This window comes from Seriola aureovittata, chromosome 13 (genome assembly GCF_021018895.1).
Source record: "Seriola aureovittata isolate HTS-2021-v1 ecotype China chromosome 13, ASM2101889v1, whole genome shotgun sequence".
In the NCBI taxonomy this organism is placed as follows: Eukaryota; Metazoa; Chordata; class Actinopteri; order Carangiformes; family Carangidae; genus Seriola; species Seriola aureovittata.
Window position 1 is genome coordinate 21,526,683 of NC_079376.1, and position 19,440 is coordinate 21,546,122.

The 19,440-nt window shown below is 41.0% G+C and overlaps 1 protein-coding gene and 1 long non-coding RNA gene across 2 annotated transcripts; one reads left to right on the plus strand and one right to left on the minus strand.

The window, feature by feature from the left end:
• Positions 1–2,067: 2,067 nt before the first annotated feature.
• On the plus strand, positions 2,068–5,928 carry LOC130180434 (uncharacterized). Its single transcript, XR_008829403.1, has 2 exons — positions 2,068–2,778; positions 4,019–5,928. It is a non-coding gene; the product is annotated as an uncharacterized LOC130180434 (long non-coding RNA).
• On the minus strand, positions 5,206–19,252 carry wdr43 (WD repeat domain 43). The gene is made up of 18 exons (XM_056393964.1): positions 19,006–19,252; positions 18,082–18,216; positions 17,411–17,532; positions 15,319–15,439; positions 15,009–15,127; positions 14,764–14,866; positions 14,364–14,428; positions 13,879–14,038; positions 12,160–12,246; positions 11,863–11,988; positions 11,530–11,679; positions 11,105–11,191; positions 10,944–10,975; positions 10,676–10,739; positions 9,319–9,432; positions 7,998–8,067; positions 6,252–6,310; positions 5,206–6,115 (listed from the first exon to the last, which is right to left on the minus strand). The coding sequence occupies exons 1-18, from the start codon at positions 19,210–19,212 to the stop codon at positions 5,975–5,977; spliced, it is 1,962 nt and encodes a 653-aa protein (XP_056249939.1). The 5' UTR covers positions 19,213–19,252; the 3' UTR covers positions 5,206–5,974.
• Positions 19,253–19,440: the final 188 nt, after the last annotated feature.

Genomic DNA, 19,440 nt, shown 5'->3' on the forward strand with positions numbered 1-19,440 from the left:
GGTTGAAAAACAGGGATTAATAAAGTTATGAAGGAGCTGCCCCCCCCCCCCCTGAATTTCCATTTCAGTATTTTATTTTAATGACATCCTCAATGTTATTTGACATAGAAACATGAGATTTTCCTGCATAAATCTTTTATCGTTCTAATAATTTCATCTTTCTTTTTGAGATATGTTTTTTCCCTCTGTTTGGAACGGCACTGAGTGCTACGATACACATGATCCCAGGCTGCTGATGCTTTGGAGAAGAAGCCAGTTACAGTCAGAGCTGTAGAGAATATGCTCCACAGCAATGCTGGCAGTTAGCCGGCTAGCAATAGCAACATTTGCTAAACCCATTCAAGAAGACATTCAAGGGTAACAGCAAGTTTTCATGCTACAGTAGCTGGTGACTAATGAAAACAGACATAGGCCTATCACATTATGTAGCCATCAAGTCACTTACACATCGACGAGAAGAAAAGCCAGTTCAGAGTCAACCTGGAGCCCTTTAGTAGCTTGTAGGCTTCTCCATCTCGGTAAAGCCAGACCAGTATCGGCTCCACGGATCAGACTGGGATAGAAATTCAAACTTGGATTTATCCACTGGGACCAGCCTACGGGCCACTGGCCAACTAGGATTTGAGTTGGTAGTCTCCACAGCCAGTCCACCTGTGTTCTGGTCTGATGTCTTTCTTTCGTCAGAAGCCTGTTTAGCCGAAAAAGTTGTTTCTTCAGTGGAAGAAATTCTGGAAGGACGCCATCGTCTGAACGCTGCATCCTGCACTGTGCCATCTCACCTGCAGGCAGACCCTGTGTGTTTATAAATGTGGGGAGGACACGAAAAGAGTTGCCTGCTGCTATATTTCTGTTTAAAATCTCGTTTACAGAACCTTTACCTTCTTCCTGCCGTCAGGGGCTCACATAACACAATTTGAAGCTCTGGGATTGTTTCTTGCCAAACTTCATCTTGTCTAGTAGTTGAAGTTAGTTGTAAAGTTTCAGTTAACTCCTCATTTTGCATTTTTTATGTCCTGAGACGTGTATATTTGCCTTTTGTATTTTCTAACACAATTATTTATTTATATTGTGCTGATGATTCAACCAAGAGAGCTTTGTGCCAGTCCAAGCTCCAGGAGTGATTATTCTGTGAGTCACCTAAAATTGTCCATGGAGAAAATGAATGAGACTCTTACTTCTGGAGCCCAAAATGGTTCCTCTTTACAACTCTACTGAGACCTAGCAGCTCATTTTTATTTATTTTTTTTAATTTTTTGGCCTCCCGTGGAGCCCTTTCAGGTTAATTCAGCCATGGCTACTGTGTGTCTGAAAAAGTGAGTCAATAAGAAATCCGGTGCCAACAGTGAAATGATGGAATAGTCAGTACTGCCAGAGAATGTATGGCCCAAAGGAATAAACCTTGAATTTAACGATATTCTTGTTATTATGTTAATGACATTTTTTACATACGCCTGTTCGTTCAATTTCATTTCACATTCCTAGATCTTCATTTTGCAATCCCAGGGCTTTTTCTTTGCCTTTTCTCAGAGTTTTCAATATTTCTTAGAGTTTCGTTCAATAGTCTCCACTCCAAATCTCCATGCAGTGCATCAGTTCAAGTGTTTGACTGACCTCTAAGCTGCTGCTTTTTTTTAGCAGCGTAGTGGACGTAGCTCATCCACTGTGGGTGGACTGAAACTTTCCCTTTTTGATTACAGAGACTTTATGCATAACATCGGTATCGTGTCATGAGCCGGGTCTGGAGGTCGGCTCACACAGTCCTTCTAAAAGTTTCCGTTTGTCCGCGGCGAGCTTCAAGAGCTGCGCTCCGTCCACCTCTCCTGCAATCAGTGACAGAGAGAGAGAGAGAGAGAGAGAGAGAGAATGTGGTGACAAAACACAGCCTGCCAGTGCCTTTTTTTTTTTTCAACCCTTTAAAGTGATGTAATGTTAAAAAGTTTGAACTATTGTAACTGCGCATTGAATTATGCATGCCATTCATTATTCATGCCTACTCATAAATGCATTATTCAATGTGCAAAAAGTCTGGTGCCCATTCACACAATTACAGCTTCAGTGGAACACTGACATTTTATATAACAGTTCATAAATGGTTAACCAATACTGGTGGCTCCGGGTAACCACTCACCACCAATCATTTGGAAATTGACACAGTTTTCTCTTCCCTTGACTGAACTTTTCTAACCACAGTTCAACCACAATCTGTGTTAATGAGCTAACATGTGTTCTGTCTGTGATCCTCGGCTGTGGCTCAGGAAGTGGTGTCAGCAGCAGGACAAGAAGACGCGTCTCGTGTGGGCTCGGTACGGACAGCTCTCACTTATTTTTCAACACTCTGCAGCCAAATCCAAGGACAAAGAAAATGTGGCTTCTGGCCAGTAAATCTGACAACAGTTGAGTCGCACGGTGTATTCCATCGAGATGAACTTGCCGTTTAATCCAAAACTGTGACGTTACAAGCTTGAACGAGGATTTACAGGAAGGACGCAGGGGGCTGACCAGAGGGGGTTTCATGAAGACGGCTCAGCAAAGTGATGCTCAGTGTGAAAGCTGTCTCGTGTGAGCCTGACAAACCAGACAGGGATTAAGTTGCACCTCGAAGCCAACGCAGAGAGCAGATCACATCGACTCGCAGTGAGGAAAACACACAAAGCTACGGAACAGCACAAATTACACATTCATCATTTGGAGAATCACATAATAAAGCAAAAACTGGCAACAAGGCAAGCTGATCCTGAAGATGAGCCAGACCAGGACCCGGTTAGTCTGCAGGGAAAGGTATCCATGGTAACTTAGGTCACTCAATACTCTGTTATGGAACAAAGTGTCTAGAGAATAAGTCTGCAGATCACTAGACACTGCTTGTAAACCTCAACCACAACTCAGACGAGAATCTTAATTTGTTGATCAACTTAGAGCTTCTCACATCTGGGTTTTGGCTGTTGGGGAGCGTTGATCAAATGAATGAATCAAACTGAGACTTTAAAAGTGTGTATATATGTGTGTGTGTGTGTGTGTGACAGACATGGTGACAGATTTGAGAGTACCTGCCACCCAACCATTTGACACCTTAACTTTCATGCTTGTTAATTGAGGTGTGTTTTGTGATATAATTTGGCTTTTCTTTGCCATATGCTTTCTTTCTAACGACAGGATGATACAGACTGAAACGTTGTTGTTTTAGTTTGTGTCCAGTGGGAGGTTGTTTGTAAGTTTATTAGTAAATGTTATTTTAAATATAATAAGAAAATAAATAAAATCTGTTGTTGTGCAAGTTAGATTTGATTCATTCACTCAGATTAAAGTTCCTTACTTGCTGTAGCTTCCTGCCAAACTCTATCCAACCCAACACACGACTGCACTTTCCCATACCCTGTTTTACAAGTTTACACTCATTACATGAGACGGTTGGTATGCAGCCCGTCCCCTGGGATAAGAACAAAGAGCAGCGAGATGGATCTTCGTCCTATACTGTAAAAAATGACCCGGACAACGGAGACACTTTACAGGACAGTCAGAGCGTCCCACCTGTCTTTGTCAACCTAAATCACAAAGTGGTGCTGCAGCACAGGAGAGTGTCCCCCTCTACTCTAATTCAAATCATAAATTCACTCCATTATCCAAATTAAATTCTCATATTGTATATGATCAGTGACAGGTTAGGACACTTACAGGAAATATTGAGGTAAAATTTAGGGGTAAAAAAGAGAAATAAGAGCAAAAACAAAGCCAACCACAAAAATAAGTGTCTAGGTAAATCCTAAATATTTTTCTGCTTCAGTTTCTTTTAACATTTCACTTTTGATTCATTTTGTCTTAACATACATTTGTTAAATAACATCCAGCAAGATTTCTTAACATAAATCCTCAAAACTCATCCTTTTATCCCATGTGAAGCCTCTTCATAAAATAGCTGTTATTACTTTAAACTCCCACCAAGAGTAGGCTGTTTTCAAAGAAGATGATTTGACTTGTAATAGCAGGAAAATCACAGAGCCAGTTTCTCTCCTCCCTTCAGGACCTTTACTCTACCTGCAGCCTGAAGAGGACTCGCTCCATCATCACAGACGGAAACCAACCAGCTCATGTCATTCTCATGCTGTTTCAAAATACTTTCTGAAAACACTTTTGATGAAACACAGATCTCACTGCGTCTGCTTCGCTGCATCCTGGTGCGCCAACCCTTGAGGCTGGACAGGAAAACCTGCAAGTTCCAAATAGCAGGCGACAACAGCTCCACTCATGCTGAGTGTTTTCCCCCCTAACAGCCACAGGGGGCAACAATGAGTCCATTCCACACTGAAACACTAAACCGACGACACGTGAGATCGATCATTATTTTCTGTTTTACATTAGAAAAACAGGAGTAACTGGTTGATTGGGTTTTTACCTACTTCTTGCACATTTACAACAAAGTAGAAACTTATTGAAGATTTAAATTTCATGAGGCGTCTAGTGAGTTTGTGATCCTAGATTCAGCCAAATTAAATATGACAGAGGGTGGGAGCAATATGACAATATAAAGTCATCAGCTAGTGATTTCTCCATACTATTTATTCCGAAATACTTCTGTTTATATTAGGCCACTGTGGGCGATGGTGCAAATATCAGAACAGCTTTATTGTAGTATTGGATGTTTATATTTTTTGGCATCAATGCAATTATGCATCTTTGCCAAAAACAGACTTCCCTGTCTGGCAATTTCTCCATCAAGTTTCTTATTTTTTGGGGGGAAATGTACTATAATCCCAATATACTGGACATATTAATATCCACCTTGCGTGTTTGATCATTTTATCCATATCACCTGCTCCTGGCCTGAACCTTAAAAATTTGTTCAGCTGCCTGGGTAATACATTTAAATAAAATATACCCATAATATTAACAAATAAAAACTCTACTTTGGTTATTGCCATGCCAACAGGTAAATAAAAAAAAAAATAAAACATCCCCACTTCTCTCCCCCCACCACACACAGTAAGCCATTTCGAAAACCCATTTATTCACCTATTAGAGCTAAGTTCACATCTTTTCTCAGCTACCCCTGTGACTATGGGTTCATGGCAATGGACATCAAGGCATGCCCAGAAACTTAGCGCACAATAGGAAAAGAACATAGTTAAAACAAGAGGGCTGCAACAAATCTGGAAAAAAGAAACAAAAAAAAAGAAACAAACAAAAAAAAACAACACAAAAACAAACCGCTTTCAGGAGACTTTACAGGAGTTCATTTAATCCCAAGGATTTCTGGGGGATAGCTGTAGAGGGAAGAGCTCATACAAACACTTCACTGTACATACAGATTTACATTGTGTGGGGACATGATGTATAGTCTTGTCTAGCAAGCCCACCTCCGGATCAAGCAGTTTTCTGTACAGCAAACAGCTGGGGGTCCTGCATCCCAACTCTACACCTGAGCTGTGTGTGTGTCTGTGGGCTCAGCTGAACAACACAGGAAGGGTGGGGGTTCCAGATGACCTACAGAGTTGAGTTAGAGTAAACCAATCACAGACAGACTGCTGTCTCATCTACTGTTAAGCTGGACATACAATAAACTCTAATACTATTTATCATATAAGGACATTGGAATGCAGACTGCAGTGTAGGCAAACTGGAAAACCACCAACTGATCTTTTCAGTCATTTGCATTGACACTCTGGCTGTAGAGCTGGGATGCAGACTGATCTAACACAGCAGGAGGAGAACTTGCACCAGTTTCATTTTGCAGACTGTTTTGCCTTCCTCCCCTAAAATGTTGCATCTGTTCCACAGACGGGGAAAAGACAGAGCATCACCCACCTTGCGAGTTATGATGAGGCAGGGGGCGGAGCTGCCCGCGTTTCAACATGTGTCCCTCGATTTTGTAAAACCATACTTTGTTCTGATAATAAAACCAAAAGCATGAAAATAAAATGAAAGTATATATAACTCTTTCAGGTCCTTTTTATGTGTGATTGGCATTTTTTTTCCTCATTCATTCTTCTTCGCTCTCGTTCTCATGCTCCATGTCTTCCTCTCCGTTTGCTTTGGACTCTGTTCTGCTGTCTGGATCCTCATCTTCCTCATCTGCTTGATCCTCCTCATCTTCTTTCATCGTCTCCTCTTCTTCCCAATTCTGAGGAGGACAAAAAAAACACAAAAAAAAACACTCAGAGTTCAACTCAACACTACTGATCTCCTGGTTCTTCCATCTCTTCTGGCGTTATTCTTGCCGACTTCTTCTACATTTGAGCAGACACGTTCATACTTACATCAGAGTCGTCATCAGGAAGACCTTCATCACCAGAAGCCTCATCTTCATCTGATGATTCTGTAAGAGGCAAATTAAGAAAAACAAGCCATCAGCTGATGCTGCTAAATTTTTCATTACATCAATAGCTGCACAAACCCAGATGCATTCAGTCAGCCACCTTCCATCTGCTGTAAACACAGTGACTGTGGACTCTGATACAGATTTTACTGACCAGTGCATTATTGTATGTCATAACTGTAAATATGTTTATATGCTGCAGAACAGGAAAATGAGCCAGAACGTATTATCAGGAATATAAAGACTAAGAATTACATTATGAAAAATGATGACAAAAATACATGAGGCACAATAATTTAAGGCCATTTTACCAATAATGCATGCTGAGTAACATAATAGGCCTGCACACATTTCCAGTAAAAGTGCAAAGCAGAGGAAATAGGTCAACTTGAGAGTCTGTGACCATTATTACTACGTGTACCCATCAGCTGAGTGAGTGAAATCAGTTCAAGTCAGGGGCAAATTGTTTTTAGAAGTGCTGCTGCATGTTGTGAAAAAACAGCTGTGACATAACGAATTGACAAAATGTACAATTTTGAAACTGGCAGCCTTATTATCTGCATCTCCCCTGGGTGCCTGCTGTACATTTATACAGGCCCAAATCTAATCCTATCATCTGACAGCCATTTCTGCAGCTACTCTAATTACACCCACTCATGCTACAGAATTATTAATTAATGTTTAATTAATGTTACCCATAAAGGCAACTACAAGTAGAGAGTGCGAAAATTGTCTGCAACCAAGAGATCAATTAATGAAACCCAACTCCGAAGCCTGTTGACACAACCTGACCAAACTGATTCACTAACTAGACTGACAACTCTGAAGCTGACTGTCAGATTCCCATGTTGGACCCATAATAAGCCCAGCTCACAGCAGCATCAACACAGGCCTGTAACAACCTCCTGCCCATCAGCTTCCTTTATCAGCTTTTATTTTTTACGAACCCTCACATCCTTAACCACTGACAGGGGTGCTGGAAGTTAAGGCGCAGCTTAATTATTTCATGAAAGCCAATTTTCTACATGGTTCAATAAAGCGTTTTCTACAGTACGGTAATGAGAAATGAGAGTGAACAGAGTGGGGCCTTGTTGTTCCGCTCAAAGGGGAGGATCTGAACGCTGCCGGTCAGGTTGCCAGGCAACAGGAGTCATGTTTGCGTGCAGTGCATCGCCAAGAGTGGCTGCATGATGGCCAAAGTTGCCTTCATGAAACGTGACCGATTCAGTGCCCATCTTCATGTAAATAAAAACGAGTTAAAGTAACCTGACAAGATAATGAATGCAAGTCAAAATAATGAGAAACAATATTCTGGCGGGGCAGAGATTTCAACAGAGCATCAGTGTGACATGTTGCATGACAACATGTGTAGGGAGTCACTACAGTGATCGTGCCCCTGAAATTTGCAGCTGATGAGTTAGAGGCTGAAACCGGATAATTTTAATCCCATCAGCTGCCGCTCACACTGCCCACCACCACTGACTCATCAGTGGTATTCAGACACACCAAGGTTAGGATGAAACACATGTGATTTGAAGGTCTTAAGGAAGTGATGTCACCAAAGGAAGAAGATTTTAAAGAACAAGGACAAGAAAAACTTGTCAATATGTTTAACATGTTGTTTGAATAACTCAGTGCAAGGGAAAACAGTGCTGAACATAAAGGAGGATACTACAAGAACACTTACCCTCTTCATACACCAGTTTAGCTGTGTGGTCAACATCTGTAACCGAGTTACTGCTGTCACTTGTTGCCACCTAGTGGTAAAGAGGAGGACAAACAGATCAAATGAAGTGTTGGTTCAGGAGATTTTTCAGTTTTTAATCCACCAGTTGCTCGTTAATTTAAATTCATCTTCACATAAAAAAGAGCCTGTGATATAAAACTGAGCAATGTTTAGATTTACAGAAAGGACATCACCTTGAAATCTCACAACAGTCATCAAACGTTGGACTTTTAAGATCACTAGGAAGGAACAGCTAACATTTAGCTGCCTGCATGTTTTTCATGTTTTCATCAGCCCAGTGCTCAAGGCCCACAGGTCCTCTCCTGTCCTGCACACCTGATCCAATTAGGGGCAGTGTGTTTACATGTTACCCTTTATTGGATTAGGTTGGTAAATTAAAAAGTGGAGCAAAAACTGATGTGCTGTCTCATCATTGGTGCAAATAAATGGCTATTCCTTTATTTTAGACTGACATCACATTCATTCAGCTCTGAAATGATTCTTAAACTGCGTTGGGGCAATTTAGGTCTCAGTCTGAATTGTGTGGATGTCACTCACTCACTCTCTCTTACTTACACACACACACACACACACACACACACACACGCATGCACACACGCACGCACGCACGCACGCACACACACACACACACACACACACACACACACACACACACACACACACACACGACAAGGAAGCAATACAAGCAGAGTGATCACTGACTATCTTCTCCTCAAGGTTGGGAGTATCAACTTTGCATTTTTTGAACTGATAATGGTCCTTGTAGGAGGTGTGCCCGAGGACTGACTTGGAAAGCACAAGTTAAAACTCAAGGTTAAAAATATATGGGGGAAAAAAAAAAACGCTAAGTCGACTTACAAATTTATTCAATTTTCCCAAAGTTAAATTAAAATGAACCTTGTGCAGTCAGTCAAGAATAAGTCCGTACCATTAACAGTTTGTGTAAACCATTTGTTATTCAACACATTTCCTGCAGCAGCAGATTTGCACAAAACGAATCACTGCACAACTAATACTGAACTAAATGTCTTAATTATGATCTTACAAAGACTTTGGTTTTGTTACTCTAATCTCCCCCACCTTTTGCAGTCTCAACACATTTCACAGCAGAAACAAATGCTGAGTAACACTGTATTTTCAGGGTGCTGCTGGGCTCTACAGCATCATCCCTACTGTCAAATTCATACGTCCAACTCTTATTCATACGAAAACACACACGGCATAGATGCTTTGCATATTTTCTTTACATGATGACACCCACCTGTGTCATCAGGAGATACAGTTTCCCATGCAGCTTAGTTAGCTTGTGGAACATCTTCACTCTGCTCTCAATCATGTGATAAAGCACTCCCAGCTGGGTAACCAGGTCTGGCAGCTGTTGGAAACACAGATGGATCAATTGAAGGTAAAAGCATTTCAGCAGCACAAAAACACACAAACAAGACAGCATCTGATGATAAAGAAAACCTCTGCCATGGCCTCATCTACCCAGTTTACCTCTGCTTTCATGTAGTGTACACACCCAGTGAGTCAGACTTCACTGGACAGTCAAGGCTACATCCACACTGCTCCGTTTTAGTTTTAAAACATGTCTATTTTGCTATGTTTTCACCTGCCGTCCACACCACTAGAGTTTTCAAGCATTTAAAATGGAGACTTTCAGAGATGGAGCTGCTGAACCTGTTTTAGTTTGAAAACTCCAGGCTTTAGTTGTAGTCTGGACAGGCAATAGCAGACTTTTGGAAATTATGGTGTAGACACTCAGGGTTGCTCCCTGATTGGGTCTCATCAGCCTCAACTACTAGTGATGAATGCAACATGGATAACAAATGACAAACATTATTGACCTTGTTGTCTCTGCTAGCAGCTTTTTTTACACTACAACTGTCTGTTCATAGTATTTTCTGCAACTAATCAACTGCTGAGTAGACAATCTGCTTCCTGTTTACACCAGCTCACGCATTCTCAGTGTATGTGAATGGTCATATATGTGTGTTTTCAGGTGTGATTGCATGGATGGAAAGTGACCAAGAGCTAAAAACGGTCACCTGGACAGAGATTGTTTTCATTTTAAAACACCGTTTTAAAACAAAAAAGTATGGACGACATTTGCTACATAGATGGGGTCGCCAAAAAATTAGCTTCTCTCTTGTTAAGATCAATGACAGCAAAAGTTGTGCCTGACTTTCAAATGACATATCCCCTGTATGTCATTTGTACAAAGTAAAGGGCACACAAAAAAATCAATCATTTTCTTCACTTTGTGCAATGATTGGATATAAAGCTGCTGGTTGTGCAGATATTTCGGCTGTAGTCATACAACCGGACAGACGGTCAGAGGCAATGCTATAATCTCTGCTGTGTGGTGGAGGTAATAACTGTAGATCAAAATAAGATTAGACATGAATGTCAGCAAGTGGAGACGACATGCAAGAAGGGTGCTGTGTGTTTGTATGCTTGTGTGCGGTGCTTAGGGGTAATCACAATATATGCACTGTTTGGATCATGTAGATCTTGAGGTACAGAAGGAAGCAGAGCACAAGTCAAACAAGCAGCAACAAACTAGAGCCTGGTGGCATCATATCAGCAGCACAGACAGAATGGGATGTTGGACTCACCGATGCCAGGTACGATGTGTGGTGCATGAGTACAGCTTTGAGCCACCGTACCATTAGAACTGCCCTGTAGGAAGTAACAAAGGGTACATGCTGTCAAGTGGGAAACTCGCTATTGACTGAATATACCACAAGGTTTTTATACTTCAAAGTAAGTGCAACGTAACAAATACCAGTATCTAGATCAAGTAGATTCAGTTTCTTAAGTGTACAAACACTGGAGTTAAGCTAGTTAAACGCTTAAGAGCCGCCTTATTGAGCTCTCACTTACGTAAAAGGGTGCCCTTGGAGCCTCTTTGTGATCTACAGGGGAGGAAATTAAACAAGTTAACATAACTTCACTTAGAAATCCTGGAAATGTGACAAAAGATCTAGGCTGACTGGTGTCTCAAAAACAACAACAACAAATATAGGCAGAAAATTGGCACCCACCTCTTCCACCAATGGTAAAACAGCAGAGAGGGGTAACCGAGCAACCGTTTTCTTTATTACCATCTCTTTGCGAGTCTGGAAAACTTTCTGTCAGGGACAAAGGAAAAAGAAAGTGATTAAGATTTGACAAATACAAAGATCTTCATGTTTAGACCTACATGACAAGAATGTTTAACTATAAACACTTTTGCAAGTCTGATCTTATGAAAGTTTAAACATATGAAACTTAATTTCAAAGACATTTTGGGGAATGAGTTTAAATTTTTACAACACAATCAACTGGAGTTTTGGCTGGTATTACATTTTGCTTTCAACTTTTTGAATGAAAAATGAGCAGAAACACACTTAAGACATTCACTTAGATGAAAAACCAAACTGAACTGAATGTTTTATTTCAGATCTCGGGCTCCGAGCAGAGAACTTACATTTAGGATGTTGGCGTCGTTGCTCTCCAGGCCCTGCACCAGCAGCACTGCAAAGTTGTCTGTCTGTAAAGAGGCTGTCCCTTTAGGAGCTCCCTTCTCGGTGGAGACCGTAGACAGATCAATTTCACCTAGTCGCTCCGCTATGGACATCTACAGAAGAACACCGTTATTTTAAATAAGTTTAAACAGGAATTGGCTCATTTCTGTTCACATGCTACATTTATCCATCTTCCAGGGTTCTACATTCAGCACATCACATTAAACTACTCTGAAAGCAGGAAAAGTCAAATGTCAATAAGGTTGGTGCATCATCATCATCTGAACTGATCCTACCTCTTTGGTGTCTGTGTCTTTTTTCCTCTTCTCTGATCCCTGTGAAGTTCCCTTCACTGGGGCTTGGTGGCCAGGAAGCCCTGGGACCAACACTCTGCCCTTGGCGTTGACAATCGGGGTTTTCACCTGGAACAGGAATCAAATTTCATATTTTTAACTTCAGTCATGGTTAAAGTTTGAATTCATCTGAAGTCCTCAAGTATCAGCAAATAATAAAGATCTGAATACCTTCCCCACGCTGTATTTATCTTTTTTGAGTTATAGAAGAAAGACTTAAAAGAAAAATGTGATTGTTACCTTGGAAACGGTGGTTTCCATGGAAAGGGACAAGCTGGTCTGAACATCCCGGGTCAAACACACATGTCTCTCTGCTGTGTTGATCTCCTGTTAAGATGGAGAGAAGGATGGTGGTGGGTGAATCCAGAGGCTGACAAGAATACCAACGTTATTCCTCTGAAGTGACCAAAGCTGGTGAATGTGTTCAAACTGGACAATTCACCAATAAAGACAAAGACATCATGCTCTTTACTGTAGAAGGTCAAAACAGAACCTCATCTAAATCTAACAGCTAACACAACTAAGATTTATCAATTGTACACCGCCATGCATTTAAAAATCACTATTTCACCATGACGCCGGTTCCCTGGGAACAGTTTTAGTAGCTGCGCACTCATCTGTCACTCACAAATATAATTTCACTATGAATCTCATTCAGAAAGAGCTCGCTTTTGCCTTGTAGCAAATGTCGTAAGCTCAGTGCTAACGATCGAACATAATGAAAGCTTATTAACATGTACAGTCTGAGGGACTTGCACATTTGCTGAAAAATTTAGAGTATTTTTTTCCTGCCCTGTAGTTTATGCAGAACAAGATACACCAGGATGACCAACTGCACTACATTAATAACCTTAGAAAGACCTTTTGAACAGAAATCCATTTTCCATGTTTTATGCTGCTGTATAAGGAGATGAATCTGTCACATCAGCTGTCCAAGCACTTCTTCACAGTGATCTAACCCACACCAGTGTTTCCCTATGTGCACACTGCTGCTGTTAATATTTCACGTTTCATTACTATTCATGACCAAATGTAACCATCACAACCTGCACTTTCTACACTGCACACAGCTGAGTGGGGCTAGTACGAAACTAAGTGGACCCTAACACGCATCCACAAACAGATGCAGTCACTGTTCAGCAGTTCAACATGTGCAGCAGCTGGACAATTCACTCGGGAGAAGTGGCATGAGGCGACGCATAGCCCTACCTACCTCTCCTAATGGAAAGTCTTTCACTTACCTAATCTTTAGCAAAGCCAGTAGAAATCCAACATTAGTATCAGAATTGAGTTAAACAAAGAAAAGGCACAGAAAAGGTTACAGTTAGAAAATGGTTCCTAGACCACACATTAACACTGTTGTGCAGCCTATTCCACCCTGTTTTTTGGAGGATAGTGCGATGGTGTAACGACTCACTGACGTCTGGAGGGAATACTACTTAACCCCATATGATGAAGGTAGGAATAAAATGATTTCAATTCAGTTGTGCACACAGAATAAAAACCGGTGATCAAAGCACTTTGGAGAAATTAAATATTAAAAATTTTAGCCTAGGCCTATTATGTCAGCAACATTTTAACTCGCTAATGACTCTAAAATGATCTCATTCATCTCAACATCATTGATGAATGTTTATAAGCAAAACATCTATTTCAACATTCCTCAGATTATCATGACTTATTTATTTGACATGTAATGCTCATAATGTAGCAAACATATATTCACAAACAGTATTCAAATGAATGAGACCAGTCATTTGGATGCTTATGCTTAAAAAGGTATTGTTTAGTTTCTCAGACACTGTGCGAGTATACATTTGTGTTACTACTATAACAAATCTAAGGTTGTTTTAAGCTAAAGCTGCACTGACATACAGAAATACTGGTGGGCAAAAAAAAAAAAAAAAAAGTTCCTAGCATACTGCACACATGTATTCCTACAGCCTCCTGTGTACTCACCACTCTCTCCATCACAGGCTGTAGGTGGTTGCCGTAGGCCAGCAGCACAGTCCTAGTATCCGCTCTGAGGGCTGCTGCCAGCAGGGGGATCGGCACTGGGGAGTCTTTTGTGTCGGACATCTGCACCGTACACAGGGGTGACAAGGGCTTCTTACAGGGCCTGTGAAGACAGAGATTTTTATGGGTTATGATCATGGAAAGTGTACAACACTGATTAAAATGTACTTGGTTAGATTTAACTTGCAACATCAACAGGATTACTGCTACTGTGTTGGGGAGCAGGTAAAATTTCTGAGGCTAAGTGTCATCTCTTGGTAGTGCTATGTCACCTAGCAGCTATTATGGAGCAAACACACCAACTCTGATTATGAACAAATATGAAAATGACTTTCAGGCTCCAGGAGGTGCTCTGGATCTAAAAATACACTTGTTTCTAACCGTGTTATGCAAAGTTGCGCTCTAAAAAAAGTGTTTTTAAGGCTTACCCATTTAAAAAGTGCTCAAAGAGATGCAACTGTCCGTCCTTACACACCACTGCCAGCCTCACCGCCTGTGTAAAACAAAAACATTTACACACAGTCAACAGGTAATGTGAAGCAGAGCTCCACCACCTTGAGAAAATGCTTCAATCCAATGTTCTCCAACTAAACTGCTGGATGTGCAGTTACAGACACTTTTTCCGTTATTTCCACAGAATAATGGTGCCCAAATTGGGTTCAACAATGTCACCACGGTTTTTTATCCAACCAGTACCTTTTGTTCAAAGTTGCCACTTGATGCAGTTTTCCCAATGTCAAGACAGACTGCAGTTAGATGCAACAATTCAGCTCAACTACAGGCAACGTTAGACTCCCAGTATACACTACAATGTGTTTCCCCTCTCACCTCTTCCTTGCTGTTGGACGTGACAAGATCAATGTGTTGTGGCTCGTCTGTCAGTGTGAAGGACACCACTGAGTTCTTGTCCTTTCCATCTTCTCGTACTTGCCTGCAGTGACACAACTTCTCATCAGTGCAATGATAACACGATTGATAGCACGGCTGATCAAAACCAGCCAAATAACAGCAGAAAATTCCAACATGACATGTAACGACTTGACATGACCAACCAACTCAGGATGAGCACTCACCATACACTGAGCAGTCGATCGTGTGCAGCACCAGACAGGAAATAGAGGCCATTGCTATCAGGAGGTCGCGTTGTGGCGAAACTCAGGGTCGTCACAGCTGTGGAGTGGCCTGTGAATTTCTACAGAAAAAAAAAAAAAGTCAGCAACTGGTTTATAACGTTCACCGTTTCTCTGTGGTAATAGCACAGATTTGTTAGTTAGAGATTGTAACTACCAAATTCGAATGAAAACAAATGCTATTAGTTGACTTTGGTCCAATAGTAAATCTACAAATTTAAATGTTGATCGGCTGATTAAACAAGACACTTACCCTGTAAACCTCCTTGGTGTCCAAGTCCCACATCTTGATTATCTGTCCAGCTGAAAGCAGCAGTTTGCCATCGTGGCTCACACACAAACTGGTCACTGCCGCACGGTCAGCCTTCCACTTACTGTGTCAGCATGAAGAGACAATGACAGTGGTTGGTGCATGTGTTTATCCATTTGGGTGAAGGTTTATATTCTAACTGCACTTTCATCGGATTCTCTTTTCTTTTTTGACATTACTCAACAGCACCTTCAAACATACCTGCTTTATTCTCCATTACTGTCAGATCCACATTGTATTTTCTCGCTCCTGTTTTCTAACGCAGCATTTTTCATATCTAAGTGAGGTGCCTGAATTTTTACAGCTACATTCAACAGAGTACTATTTACTGTTTCACTCCACCTGAAAGCAGCAGAAACTACACAAAAAACTCACCACTCTCCAAAACCATTTCATGGACTACAAATGGGCTTTAGTGAGCTTGAAGTGAGGACTCATGGTGACATTACAGGTAATGATTGTACTTTATTTCATTGTAGAGCTGTGTGCAGCGCATTGATTCACTCAACCCCTGCTTCTGACTTGGATGAAAATGTCTCCAATGAGCAGTGTTATTTTCCTGGAAGGACTTTCACCCACTCCTCACTGAACTATGCCACCCCTTATTTTTCTCTTCACCTCAAATGGGTTTTGAACTGATCGGAAGGATTGATTAACTTAACATATGCTTTTACTGCTAAATTTGGTGAGCGGCAGCTTGAGTTTGTTTTTTTTCCAGACGTGTTTATACCTTGGTGTGATCACATCAGATCTTTTCTGTTTGACAGATTAACAATGACGTCAGATTGCGTTACACTGTATGAATGTAAACGACATCTGCCAGTCAATCCATTCATATAAAACACTGGAACCTAATGCAGCGTTATGGATGAGTGAACTAAAGAGGAGCAGAAATAAAAAAAAGCAGGCAGCAGTCTGAATTAATGCTGACACTGAGTGAGTGGAGAACAGAGATGCTTTGGGTTAAAAAGTCCTGCTGTTGGCTGAATACTGCATTTGGGCTTTAGTTGTTGGTCCACAATTGGGATGAACAGGTCTCAGAAATCCCATTCTAAAACTTTTTCCAACAACAGCTCCAGACCAACATTCCTGTCTCCACAAATATTTTACACTGATATCTGTGAATGAAGATGACAGTTCTTCATAGTGTTTTAAAGTAAAATATATTACCTTTGGGGAAAACAAGTAGAGCAACAAAGACCACGCGTTTCAGGAGTGAGTAGACCTTTTCAGGTGCATTAGGATGCGTCTGATTCAGCTCAGGAGTTGACTGACAGATCAATCACATTGTACATTGCTATGCTGTGAGTATGTAGAGCAGCATGTGCGGTACTGAGCAAAACAAACATCTTAATTCCAAATTTTTACAAGTGTAAAAATTCAATTCAAGGCAATCGGCTCGGTAAGAATTAGGTGGGAGAAAGGAAAATTCACTGCCGTCAATCAGAGTATGTATCGAGCAGGGGTTTAGCAAAGAGTAGTAAAAAGCCGTAAACATTCAACTTTTGTATGTGTCCATGAAAACTTCCAGGCTTGTCATTTAAAGCACTTTCACCAGTTACAATGACAAAAGTAACAGGCAGAAGATCAGATCAGCTGTGAGCGCGACTAAGAGTGGACTGTGTGTTTTTGTAGTTCAGCAAGAGCAACAGAGTGGAGGAATGACAATGAAATGTGAAAGAGGCATATGATGATGTGTTTCTGGTAACCCTGATAGATCAGAAAACACGTCTTCAGTCTAAGACAGACTGAACAGAAAACATCTTTACAATTTCAGGTAGATTAAGTGGTTTAAAGTGGGATGAACTGAAAACAGACTATTTTTATATATTATTTCTCCCCGTTTGTGAGACAGTCTACAGTTTTCTCTGGATGTGATGCATTATTTCTCTTTTAAAAAATCGAATATCATCCAATTTAGATTTTAGCAGAACAATATGATTCTATGTAATAGGAGACACACCAAAATTGTGTTCCATGTTGATTTTTTTTTTTTTTTAAATACACTATCCTCTCTGACAAAGTAGGCACTGACCTTCGCATCTTTCCTGTCTGCAGGTCCCACTCAATAATGTTTGTATCATCTGAACCACTGTATAAAAAACTGTCGTCAGGGTGCCACTGGACACAATTCACTCCTCCACTATGGCCTCCATCCTGCCAGAGACAGAAAATTACAGTTAGAAGCGATAAACAATTTGTTCCATTATTCAATAGTGAAGACTTTAAATGCCCACATTATGCCCACACTCTAAGTTATTTCTGAACAGTCCAGGGTTTCCCCCAGGAAAATTGTTTAGTAACTGCATATCAGAGGTGTTGATTTTCAAGGCTGTAGTTTGTTGTATTGTTGACCTTTGATTGTATTATAACATACTGTATTTCTATCCAACTTCAGCCTCAGTGATGAACATGTCTGAGACTGTTTCAACAACTTTAGCTACATAAATTGAGGATATGTTTTGTATCATTAGCTCAGTTTAACAGTATGGATTGATAAAGCAAAAGATTTCTTACTCTGACAGTCAAATTCATTTGCAAATTACAAGTTCTCTACATACTACAATAAAATTCAAGGATCTATATGAAGCAATCTTTCACAGTTACAAAAAAAAAAAAACAGACTGATATAATGTGCTTTTCATTCCACTTCTATAACACATGGTGTAAAATACATCACAAAACACAAATCACTGTCAAACTCACCAGAGTACAGTGCAGTGCTCCCTTTGCTGTACTGTAGATGAGCACAGTGCCCGCTGCTGTGCCCATCGCCAACAGGTCTGCCTTCTCCTCCACCTGGTCCACCTCCGATTTCCTCTTCTTCCTCCGCGGCCCTTCCTGAAACACAGCACACTGGTACTGTTAACCCTACCTACACATGGTGAATTATGGCATAAATATTAGCATCCTTGGTATTCTTTGACTTAACGTTACCAATTCTAATGATAATTTAGGAATTTACTTAACAACTTGCAGGCTAATAATGTTAGTAATAAGGGGAAATATCATGGACACAATAAACTCATTCCAAACAATACTAAAATGCGTATTAATTGAATTGTTGTCATACATTATATTCATTTACCAGTGCTCAAGTAAAAATTAATTGGCACTAGACTCACTGAAGTAAAACTTTTTGAATCTCTCCAGCCCTAAGTGTCATGGTGGCACACGCTTCTGAAGCTTTGGCGAGCTAATGCTAACTTAAATAACGAGTTTATTTGCATTACTAACGGTCCAAAGACACTGGTAAATTATTGGTCTGACTGATGTACATGAGGTAGGTATTCTTTAAAATGTATTCACTCTGAAACGACAATTTTAGACATTGTCCATGTTTTATACGACTACCATGTGGGACTAACATGTGCGTCTTGCGCAGCTGTTAAGAGCTAGCTAACGGCTAACGTGGCTCCCCTGCTAACCCAGTCAGTCAGCAGATGAAAAGGTCTGCATTAACGTACAGCCGAGGGTTTCGAGGTTTCTGAGCACATTAATTTGTGAATATTAACACATTTCTTGTTTTAACACACACCCTTCTATACGAAACTCTCTCACAGACAGCTTGCTCAGGCCTCGCTAGCTCATGTAGCTAACATCAGGGAAATCCTCATCAGCCTCACGTACCTTGACTGTCCGGCATGGTCCCCAGGCTATGCAGGTACAAGTGGCACTCAAATGGGCTGAAGGCACATACTCTTGGTGAAGTGTTTTACTATCTGTGTTCCAAATGCGAAGTCTACCATCCTGGGCACACAATGCTAAGTACTGTCGTGATTTGGGTGAAAAAACGCAGGGTAGCTGCAGCGGAGAGCTGCCAGCATCAGCCGCCATTTCTGAAGCGCTGCTTGCATCTGCGTGCGTGGTTTACACAAACCACGTGTGGCCGTCTGAGCACATGCGCGTTAGCGCGTCAGGAGCAACGTCAGGAGAGCGTCAGGAGCACAGAGGAGCACCACCCTCCCATTGGCTGCTGCCAGACAACAAGCAGGTTGTTTGATGCTGCCTTCAAGTCGAGGCTACCGAGTCAGAGGTTGTAAATATCACATTTACAACCGGTCG

What these genes read in the sequence shown, in the direction of transcription:
- wdr43 (XM_056393964.1), bottom strand. Translation starts at nt 19,212, where the DNA reads ATGGCGGCTGATGCTGGCAGCTCTCCGCTGCAGCTACCCTGCGTTTTT. An exon ending in ACACCAAGGAGGTTTACAGG is followed by an intron (nt 15,128 to 15,318) that starts GTAAGTGTCTTG and finishes TTTTTTCTGTAG; the next exon opens with AAATTCACAGGCCACTCCAC. An exon ending in CGTCCAACAGCAAGGAAGAG is followed by an intron (nt 14,429 to 14,763) that starts GTGAGAGGGGAA and finishes TGTTTTACACAG; the next exon opens with GCGGTGAGGCTGGCAGTGGT.